Here is an 11,202-nt window from a genome sequence, read left to right on the forward strand (position 1 = left end):
AAAAAGCACATCCTGAATAGGCAGCACAAGTACCTCTGCAGAGGAGGTCAACTTAGGAAGACTCAAAGTGGGAAGATGAAGATTTCTGCACTAGCAAGACTGGCCCCTGGCCTAAACTCACTCTCCCGTCCTCTCTGTGTTCCACCTCTTCAAGTATCTGAAATGTCTAAATTCTTGTAACCCACTTCTCTTTATATTTCAGACTTTCACCGAGGCGAGCTACCAAAGACCCTCTGAGGATCAACTCACTATCTTCCCTTCATGAGGGTTAGTTATGTCAGTGGAAAAGTCAGGAAGCAATTCTAAAAGTGTCCTTTTTTTTTTCTTTAAGATTTTATTTATTTATTTGAGAAAGAGTGAATACAAGTCAGGGAGGGGGCAGAAGAAGAAGGTGACTCCATGCTGAGCAGGGAGCCCGATACAGAACTCAATCCCAGAACCCCGGGATCATGACCTGAGCCAAAGCAGGTGCCTAACCAGCTGAACCACCCAGGTCCAAAGTTCCCAAATTCCAATGCACAGCTGAATTGGCTTCCCTTTATAAGTTACCGCATGCCCTGAACCGCATACCGTGAACAACTCTTACGATTTACAAATTAGGGGCGCCTAGGTCACTCAAATAGGTTAAGTATCTGCCTTCGGCTCAGGTCATGATTTCCAGGGCCTGGGTTTGAGCCCCACATTGGGCTCCCAGCTCAGCAGACACCCTTCCTCCTCTCCCTCTGCTTGTGCTCTCTCTCTCTTTCTCGCAAATGAATATTTGAAAAAAAAAAAAAAGATTTACAAATTAATGGTACTGTTGTTCTTTCACTTACTTATTACTTGTATTAAGATACTTAATGATAAAGCCTGTGTCTTCCTTAATATCTACCTCAGACAGCTTTTAAAGAGTATTATGCACACTGTGATGTTCAAGATACGTGACAAAACAAGTTTACCACAACCACACAGTCATATAGAAGGTCATACAGTTATCTTACACAATTTTTTTTTAAACATTTATTTATTTTTAGAGAGAGGGAGAAAACCCATGGGAGAGCACGGAGAGAGGTCAGAGGGAGAGAGAGAATCCAGTGAGTGTGGAGCCCAACACAGGGTTCGATCCCACGAGCCTGAGATTATGACCTGAGGCAAAATCAAGAGTTGAACCCTTAACCGAATGAGCAGCCCAGGTGCCCCTACCCTATAGAACTTTAATTCAATGCCATTACAGCCAATTTCTTATGCATAATAAGATAAGCTTCAACATCACTTCAAAATTAAAATTAATACTTACTCTTCTCTGTCTTCTCAGTGTTTGTTAGGACCTCTGTCTTCATGGAGTAATTTCTTATACTGATGCCAGTAAGTGTGCTTAGAAAAAGAAGTTCTGATTCTAAATTTCCAAGATGACTTCTCAGATCTTTTGAAGAGGCCCATCCCTCAGAATCTGATTGATACATTTCTCGAAGTGATTTTCTAAAAAGCAAATATAACCAATAATTACTCCAATGAAGAAATCACTAACAAGTGTTTTATCTAATAACTAAATTTCTGAAACTATTCCTATTTTGTCTTCTTTTTTATTTTTATCTTTTGGTAAAGATTTTATTTATTTATTTGACAGAGAGACATAGCGAGGGAGGGAACACAAGCAGAAAGAGTGGGAGAGGGAGAAGCAGGGGCTTCCCGCCAAGCAGGAAGCCTGATGCAGGGCTCAATCCCAGGACACTGAGATCATGACTGGAGCCTAAGGAAGATGCTTAACAACTGAGGCACCCAGGCGCCCTTACTTTTTTTTTTTCTTTCTTACTTTTTTCTCTTGAAAACTGCCTGATTTTTCTCAAAACCAATATGCCTACTAACACTAATTTTTAATCTCAAATTAACACAAAGCTAATGAAAATATACTACTATATTTCTACCTATTACAAACAATTGTAAAATAAATTATAATAAGAATACTTTGCAACATTAAAATGTCTTTTCAAGCTGGAACGTTTAAAATATTCCAAACTGAATGTCTGATATCCCAAGACATCTCAAATTATTTTTCTAAGTAGGCTCCATGCCCAGTGTGGATCTTAACATGGGATTTGAACTCACAACCCTGAGATCAAGACCTGAGCCAAAATCAAAAGTCAGACACTTAATCAACTGAGCCATCCAACAACCCTTAACTCTAACTTCTAAAACAGGTAAGGGGCTCTCTGCTCTGAGGGAAGACTGCTTCCCTTCCTCTCTCTCTGCCTGCCTCCCTGCCTTGTTGTGATCTCTGTCTGTCAAATAAATAAATAAAATCTTTAAAAAAAAAAAAAAGAGTACAATGCCTAGGAATAAATTTAAGCGAGGAAGTAAAAATCTGTACCCTGAAAACTATGAGACATTGGTGAAAGAAACTGAAGGCACATGTTCATGGATTGGAAAAACTAATATTGTTAAAACATTCATACTACCCAAAGCAATCTACAAATTCAACATATTCCCCATCAAAATTCCAATGGCATTTTCATAGAAATAGAAAAGACAATCCTAACATGTGTATGGAAGCACAAAGACCCCAAATAACTAAAACCATTCTGAGAAAGAACAATGCTGGAGGCGTCACACTTCCTGATTTCACACTATAGTACAGGCTATAGTAATCAAAATATTATGGTATTGACATAAAAACAGACATACAAATCAATAGAACAAAGAACCTAGAAATAAACAAATGCACATATGGTCAATTAATTTATGACCAGTCAAGGATATATAATGGCAAAAGAATGGTCTCTTAAACAAAAGTGGGAAAACTGGGTAGTCAATGTAAAAGAATGAAACTGGACCACGACCTTACACAATACACAAAAATTACCTCACAATGGGCTAAAGACTTGAAGATAAGACCTGAAACTATGAAACTCCTAGAAGAAAGCAGAGGCAGTAAACTCCCCAGTCTTGGTGCTGACTTTTTTAATTTGCTATCAAAAGCAACTGCAACAAAAGCAAAAATCAACAAGTGGGACCACATCAAACTAAACAATTTCTCTACAGCCAATTAAATCATCAGGAAAATGAAAAGGCTTACTATGAAATGGGAGAAAATATCTGCAAAACAGGTTATCTGCCAAGGGGTTAAGAGCCAAAATATATAAAGAATTCATATAACTCAGTAGCAAAAGAAAAAAAAATCTGTTTAAAAAAATGGGCAGATATGGGATGACTCGGGGCTCAGTCAGTTAAGTAGCTGCCTTCAGCTCCGGTCATGATTCCAGGGTCCTGGGATCGAATCCTGAATCAGGCTCCTTGTTCAGCGGGTAGCCTGCTTCTCCCTCTGCCTCTGCCTGTCACTCTGCCTGCTTGTGCTCTCTCTTTCTCTCTCAAATAAATAAATCTTAAAAAAAAAAAAAAAAGATTATCTCCTCCCCTTTTCCAGCTGCCTCTCTCCCCGCCCCCCACATGTACTCTCTCCCACCCCCCCCCCAAAAAAAGGGAAGGGGGAAGAAAATCTGAATAGAAATTTTTCCAAAGAAAATATACAGTTGGCCAACAGATACATACAAAAGATTCTCAACGTCACTAGCCATCATAGAAATGCAAGTCAAAACCATGAGGTGGATTACCTCATACCTGTCAGAATGGCTATTACCATAAACACAAGAAATACACAGTTGGCAAGAATGTGTAGAAAAAGGAATCCTTCTGCAGTGTTGGTAGTAACATAAATTGCCATACTACTATAGAAAACAGTATGAAGTTTCCTCAAAAAATTAAAAATAGAAATACCATAAGAACCAGCAATTCCACTTCTGGGTATTTATCTGAATGAAACAAAAACATTAACTCAGTAGGATATAGTCATCCTATGTTCACTGCAGAATTATTTACAATAGCCAAGACATGGAAACAACTTAACGGTCAACAGATAAATGAACAAAGATGTGGTGTATATTATAAAAGTGAATGACAGTCACATAAAAAGAAGAAAATCCTGCCATTTGTGACTACATGGATGGTTCTTGAAGGCATTATGTTTAATGAATTAGGTCAGATTAGACAGAAAAATACTATATGATCTCACTTTTATGTAGAATCTTAAAAACCCTAAGCTCATAGAAATACAGAGTAGATTGATGGTTGCCAGGGGCAAGGGTGAGCGGGTTTGGGAAAATGGGTGAAGGTGGTCAAAGGGCACAAACTTCCAGTAATAAACTTAGAAAGGCCCGGGGATATAATGTACAGCATGATAACTTTAATTAATAATGTATTATACATTTGAAGGTTGATAGGCTACTAAATCTCAAAAGTTCCTAACCCAGGAAGACCTTGTAATTCTGTGTATGGATGTTAATTTAACTTAGTGTCATAATCCTTTTGTAATATGTACAAAGACCAAATCATTATGTTGTACACCTGAAACTAATTTAATTTTCTATGTCGACTACACCTCAATAAAAAACAAAATAATAATTGGAGACTTCAATACCCCACTCACAATAATGTACAGAACAACTAGACAGAGGATAAATAAGGAAAGAGTAGTAGTAGAAATAACACAATAAACCAATTAGAGCTAACAGACATATACAGAACATTCTACACAAGACACAGATCTGGGGTGCCTGGGTGGCTCAGTGGGTTAAAGCCTCTGCCTTCGGCTCAGGTCATGATCTCAGGGTCCTGGGACTGAGCCCCGCATCTGGCTCTCTGCTCAGCAGTGTGCCTGCTTCCTCCTCTCTCTCTCTGCCTACTTGTAATCTCTGTCTGTCAAGTAAAATAAATAAAATCTTAAAAAAAAAAAAGACACAGATCTAACAGACAAATATAAATTCTTCATAAGTGCACATGGGACATTTTCCAGGACATATCAGATACTGGGCAACAAATTAAGTCTTTATGTATTTTCACTATACTCATCCATACAAAGCATCTTCTCCAACCACAGTGGAATGAGGTTAGATATCAATAACAGAGGGGAAAACTGAAAAATTCACAAAACTGCGGAAATTAACACATTTTTAAAGAATAGACTCAAGAAGAAACTGCAGGGGAAATGAGCAAATACTTAAAAGACAAAAATGAAAATACAATATGCCAGAATTCAAGGGATGCAGCAGAAGATGTACGAAGGGGGGCATTCATAACTATACATACTTAAAATTTAAGATCCCAAACCAACAACCTAATATCACAACTAGAAAAAGAATGAACTAAACCAAAGCTAGCCAAAAGAAAAAGATAATAAAGATTAGAATAGAGAGAAATGAAAGAGGCAATATAATGAAACCAAAAGTTGACTCTTTGAAAGGATCAATAAAATTGACAAAAACTTTAGCTAGATGGACTAAAAAAGACAGATAAGGGGCACCTAGCTGGCTTAGGCAATAGAGCATGGGACTCCTGATCTTGATGTTGGTCATGAATTCAAACCCCAAGTTGGGTGTAGAGTTTACTTAAAAACAAAACAGGACACAGATTACTACAGTCAGAAATGAAAGTAGCGCCGTGAGCAATTCTACAAAAATAAAAAGGGCTATGCGAGTATTACAAATAGCAGTATGCCAATACACTGGATAACCTATCTGGAATGGCTCAATTCCTAGGAACAAAAAACCTATGAAGATTAAATCACAAAGAAATAAGAAATTTGAATAGACTTATAAATAGTATGATTGAATCCATAATAAAAGCATCTCTAACAAAGAAAATGCCCTGAATCTGATAACGAGTGAATTCTATCAAACATTTAAATAAAAATTAACTGATCCTTTCCAAACTTCTCCAAAAAGTTTAAAAGAGAACACCTTGTAATTCATTTATCAGGCCAGCACAGCTTCCTACAGACCAGTATTATTTCTCAGTATTAATGTAAAAACTCTCAGCAAATTAGTAGTAAATAAAAATAAGCATATTAAAGGGATTACACATCATGACCAAGGGGGATTTATTTCTGGAATATAAGGATGGTTCAAAATAGAACAATGGATCAATGTAATATACCACATTAACAGAAAGAAGGGAAAATGCAGAAAAAGCATTTGACAAAATTTAACACACTTTAATGATAACATATTTCAAAAAACTAGAAATAGAAGAAAATTATCCCAACATAATAAAAGCCATGTATGAAAAAAGATAAGGATGTCCACTTTCACCAATGAAACATGGTTCTAGAAATTCTCAGTAGAGCAATTAGGCAAGAAATAGAAATAAAAGACATCCAAATTGGAAAGGAAGTAAAATTATCTGTGTTTACAGATGGTATAATCTTATGTGTACACAACCTCAAAGATTCCACAAAAACAAGTGTTAAATGAACTCAGCAAGGTATCAGGATACGAAATCACCACACAAAACTCAGATGAACCACTATAAACCAACAATGAACAATCTGAAAGGCAGATTACAAAAACAATTCCATTTACAACAGCATCAAAAACTATTAATACTTAGGAATTAACCTTAGGAAGGAATTTACCTTAGGAAGGTGAAAGAGTTGTACAATAAAAACCATAAAACATCGCTGAAAAAAAATTAAAATTGATATAAACAGAAACACAGCTCATGTTAATGGATTAGAAAATAATATTATTAAAATGTCGATATTATTCCCATGCAATCTACAGATTCAATGCAATCTCCACCAAAATTCCAATGAGGTTTTTTGCAGGAATAGAAAAACCCATCCTAAGATTCATGCGGAATCTCAAGGGATCTGAAATAGCCAAAATAATCTTGATAAAGAACAAAGTTGGAGGACTCACACCTCCTGATTTCAAAACTGAAAGGTATAGTCATCAAAACACTGTAGTATCTGCATAAAGACAACAGATAGATGAATGAAATGGAATAAGAGAACCTAGAAATGAACCCTCACGTGTGTGATCACACGATTTTTTGACAAGCTTGCCAATACGATTCAAATGGTGCTGGAAAAACTATCTACATGCAAAAGAATGAAGTTGGAACCTTCCCTAACAGCACATACAAAAATTACTCATATTGGATCAAACATCTAAACGTAAGACCTAAAACAAAACTCTTAAGAAAACATTGCATAAAAGCTTTATAACACTGGCTAGGGCAATGATTTCTTGGACATAGCAGCAAAGGCACAGATAACAAAAGAAAAAAATAGACAAACTGGATTTCATGAACATTTTAAAGAATTATGGGGCGCCTGGGTGGCTAAGTGTTAAAGCCTCTGCCTTGGCTCGGGTCATGATCCCGGGGTCCTGGAATCGAGCCCCACGTTAGGCTTTCTGATTGGCAGGGTTCCTGCTCCCCCTTTTCCTCTGCCTGCCTCTCTGCCTACTTGTGATCTCTGTCAGGTAAATGGATAGAATCTTTAAAAAAAAATAAAAATAAAAAAATAAAGAACTATACAACGTAAGACACTAACAAGAGAATAAAAAGGCAACCCATAGAATGAGAAAAGATATTTGCTAATCATGTATGATAAAAGTTTAATTTCCACATCTGTAAGTACCCCTAAAGCAACAGAAGCCAAACAACCTGTTCAAAAATGGCCAAAGGACTTAAACAGACATTTCTCCAAAGAGGATAGAAGACTAACTACAACATAAGACCTAACAGTTGGCTTTTCTTATCCTAAAGCAAGTGCCTGACTTAAGCTTTGAATGCAGAGGCATCTGCTTCATCCCCTTTGAAGAAAACTATTTCTAATAAACACACTGCCAGCGACAGGACTAAAGAGCTAGGCTGCGTTCCCACACTGAGAATCCTTTTGCTTTAGAGATCTTAGTTAATTTCACTAACTGACCATTTGGGCCACTTGTTTTTTTCTCTTCCTGTGTTTATATTCTTATTCTTACATTTTAAGTTTACCAATGAAGACCGAACCCTGGAAACTCTAGACCCTCACCCTCAACACCAATAAAAGCAGAACCTAGTCCTATTCTCTCATTCCGTCTCCCTCTCTGCACTAATGACCTGATAGTGTGGACCCCAGGAGATGTCTTGTACTCCAGGGCTCGTAAATAATAAACTACTTTTTTTTTCAAAGCTTTCTAAAGGTTCTTGTTGAAGAACGTCTTGCAACCATAAGAACCACAAGGTTCAGTCCAATCATAACATAGGTTTGGAAAAGTGAAAGGTCTCTGGGAAGCTCACTGGTTCCAGGCAATTCTATTCAATAGCATTACCACAGACAGGCTGAGGCTGGCCCAAAAAGATGGCGAATAAATACATAAAAAGATGATCAATATCACTAATCATTAGGGAACTGACCTCACACCTATCAGAATGGCTACTATCAAAAAAAAAAAAAAAAGGAAAAAAAAACAATATTGCTGAGGATGTAGAAAAATTGGAACCCTCCTGCAGTTGGCGTGAATGTAAAATGGTACAGTCACTGTGGAAAACAGTATAGAGGTGGGAGTTCCTCAACAAATCAAAAACAGATTCCAGCAATTCCACTTCTTGGTATACATCTGCAGGGGTCAAAACAGACCTCTCCCAAACTGTGCCACTTTGGCATATCGATTATTTTGTGCTAAAGGCACTTGAGACCCTCCAGGATCAAGAGAAAATTTTGTGCTCCTTTAACCACAGAGAACAACTTAAAATGAGGGTCTTCTCCAGAATAAGAGTTATTAACAGATAAATTTTATCTGAGCCACCCATCTGTATGGTACGGCAAACATCTAATCACTAAACATCTGCTCTTTTTACTGCCCTGTGAAATGCATTCCTTTCCTCTGAAGTCCCAGACCCCAAGCCCATTTTCCTTCATCCAGAATGACATACGTACCTCATTTTGCTAGTCTTTTCATACCTATGTGGATTCCTTAAATGTATGCCTATTAAATTTTAATTTCTCCTGTTTTTCTGTCTTCTATTTGATTCTTAGTCCAGCTAGAAGACCTTTGAAGAGACAGGAATTCGTGCCACCCCCCCCATATCCAATAGAACGGAAAGCTGGGTCTCAAAAGAGAGATTTACACACATATGTTGATACGAGCATCATTGACAATAGCGAAAATATGGAAGTAACCCAAACAGCCACTGACAGATGAAAGGATAAATAAAATGTGGTATATTCATACAAAGGAATATTATCTGGCCTGAAGAAAAAAGGAAATTCTGCATTATGCTACCATATGGACAAACCTTGAGGGTATTATGGTAAGTGAAATAAACCAGTCACAAAAAAACAAATACGTATGAGTCCATTTATATGCAGTACCTAGAGACCGCAAACTCAGAGACAGGAAGCAGAACAATGATTGCCAAGGACTAAGGGAGTGGGGAATGACAAGTTCTAAAGTTTCAGTCTTACAAGATGAAAAGAGTAAGGGAGATGGGTGGTGGTGACAGTCTCTCAACATTATCCGTGTATGTAATACTACTCATCTGTAGGTTAAACAAAAAGTTAAAAGACAAATTTTGTTACATTTTAACACACACACAGCTTGGTACACAGCTTGGTCTTCCTTCTCCACCCCAGTAAAAAGTAATTGGATGTTAAACCCAAATACCCTGGACCAACATGTAATGCCTTCCACAATCTGGATTCTTCAACTTTCCCAACTGGATCATTGAGACACGATTACAGGAATGGTCGACACACTAGGGGGCTATCCTGGGCTAACAACGACATCTTGTGGCCAGTGAAGAAATCACTACTCTGCACAGTATTACTAGGCGCTTCTCAAACTTTCAAATACGCTTGTGTGGGGTGGGGGGGGATGTCTCGTTAAAATGCATATTCTGACTCAGGAGGGGGGATGGATCCAGGATCTGTATTTCCATGTAACTCCCAAGGAATGCTAATGCTGCTGACCTGGGGAGCAGCCTGGAGCAGCTCGCGTTTCAGTTCACTGACGTCACTTGTGGAGGAACACAGGTGTTCCCCGGTCACCCACTTCTCTCCCCTTCTCACCAGTTACCGCTTCTCACACTGCCACGATCACACCCAGCGTGCCCGTGAGCATTTCCTGCTGAACTCCGCCCCCCTCTTCTACCGACTCGGGTCCAGCCAGCGCAGGAGGCTCGCTTTCTCTCTGCACCTGTGTCCAATCCGTCTCCACCGAGAAAACGAAGATCGTTTCTTCTTTTAAGCAGCTTGACTGACCGTCACAGATCCTTCCTCTCCTCCATCTTCAGTTAAGCAAAGGGGCCTGGGCTTCCCAGTGAGGATCTTGGGCTGCACACCCGCTCGTATCTAACCAACCACCCCCACCCCCGAGATGGTGGGCAAGCAATATCGCTTCCGCGAGCCTCGGTTTTCTTAACTCTAAAACAGGGCGAACGAGGACACCTTCCTCAGGGCTGTCCTAGGCATGAAGAGTGCTCATAAAGGCGGCTGTATCTCGTAGGCTGGGGTGCAGCGGCAGCCCGCCCCCGCTCCTCTGCACCGCCGGCGTCCGCCCACCCCTCAGGAGGCCCCCCACACACGTGCGGGCATCCGGCACCCGCGGAGTCCTCACACACCTCTGGGTCCCCCACACCCGCGGACGTCCTCACACACCTCTGGGTCCCCCACACCCGCCGGCGTCCTCACACACCTCTGGGTCCCCCACACCCGCCGGCGTCCTCACACACCTCTGGGTCCCCCACACCCGCGGACGCCCGCCCCCCACACCCACCCGCCGGCGTCCTCACACACCTCTGGGTCCCCCACACCCGCGGACGCCCCGCCACGCCCGCGCAGCGCTCCCAGCGTCTCCCGCACGCTTCCGTCCTCAGTTACTTCTCAAAGGGAGCCCCACTCTCAGGGCCAGCTGCCCCCTCAGGTGCCCGCAGTGACGCACGCCAGGAAGCCGCACCGCCGCCCGCCCGGGAGCCTGCGAAGGAGACGAGCCCAAGCCCTCCGTCCTCCTCCACCAGCCCGACGCTCGGCTGAGGCGGAGTCGGGTGTGGACAGCGGAGCCCTCGGCGTCCGGGAGACGGCGGGGGGTGCGCGGCCGGCGGAGCCCTTCCCCCGTCCCCAGGGCCTGCGGGCACGTACGGAGCTCGCCCGTGGTCTTCCCCCGCCGTCCGCGGCTCCTCGCACGCCCGCCGCAGGGCCGCGATCTCAGCCTCCAAGGCGCGGACCTCGGCCTGCAGGGCGTCCATGGCCCGGCGCTGACAGGCGGCAGTAACAGCTGCGCGCGCCACGCCCCGCACTTCAAGCCTCCCGCGCTGCCGGCGCAGACCATCCGGATGCTCAAAGGGGAAGACGGGCGAGCGGGACCCACCCCGCGTGCCACCCGCGCCCGCGCGCAGTATCCGGGC

The 11,202-nt window shown here is 41.5% G+C and overlaps 1 protein-coding gene across 1 annotated transcript in view; it reads right to left on the bottom strand.

Moving 5' to 3' along the window:
- LOC101689077 (centromere protein P) overlaps positions 1-11,119 on the bottom strand; it is a 227,042-nt gene extending 215,923 nt beyond the window's left edge. Inside the window, exons 1-2 of the mRNA XM_004766150.3 lie at positions 10,937-11,119; positions 1,277-1,458 (exon numbers count right to left, since the gene is read on the bottom strand). Of these exons, the coding sequence (XP_004766207.2) occupies positions 1,277-1,458; positions 10,937-11,043 (289 nt within the window). The 5' untranslated portion in view covers positions 11,044-11,119. The remainder of the gene's footprint in view (positions 1-1,276; positions 1,459-10,936) is intronic.
- Positions 11,120-11,202: the final 83 nt, after the last annotated feature.

This window comes from Mustela putorius, unplaced genomic scaffold, assembly GCF_011764305.1.
Source record: "Mustela putorius furo isolate JIRA1106 unplaced genomic scaffold, ASM1176430v1.1 tig00003854_pilon_pilon_pilon, whole genome shotgun sequence".
Lineage (NCBI taxonomy): Eukaryota > Metazoa > Chordata > Mammalia > Carnivora > Mustelidae > Mustela > Mustela putorius.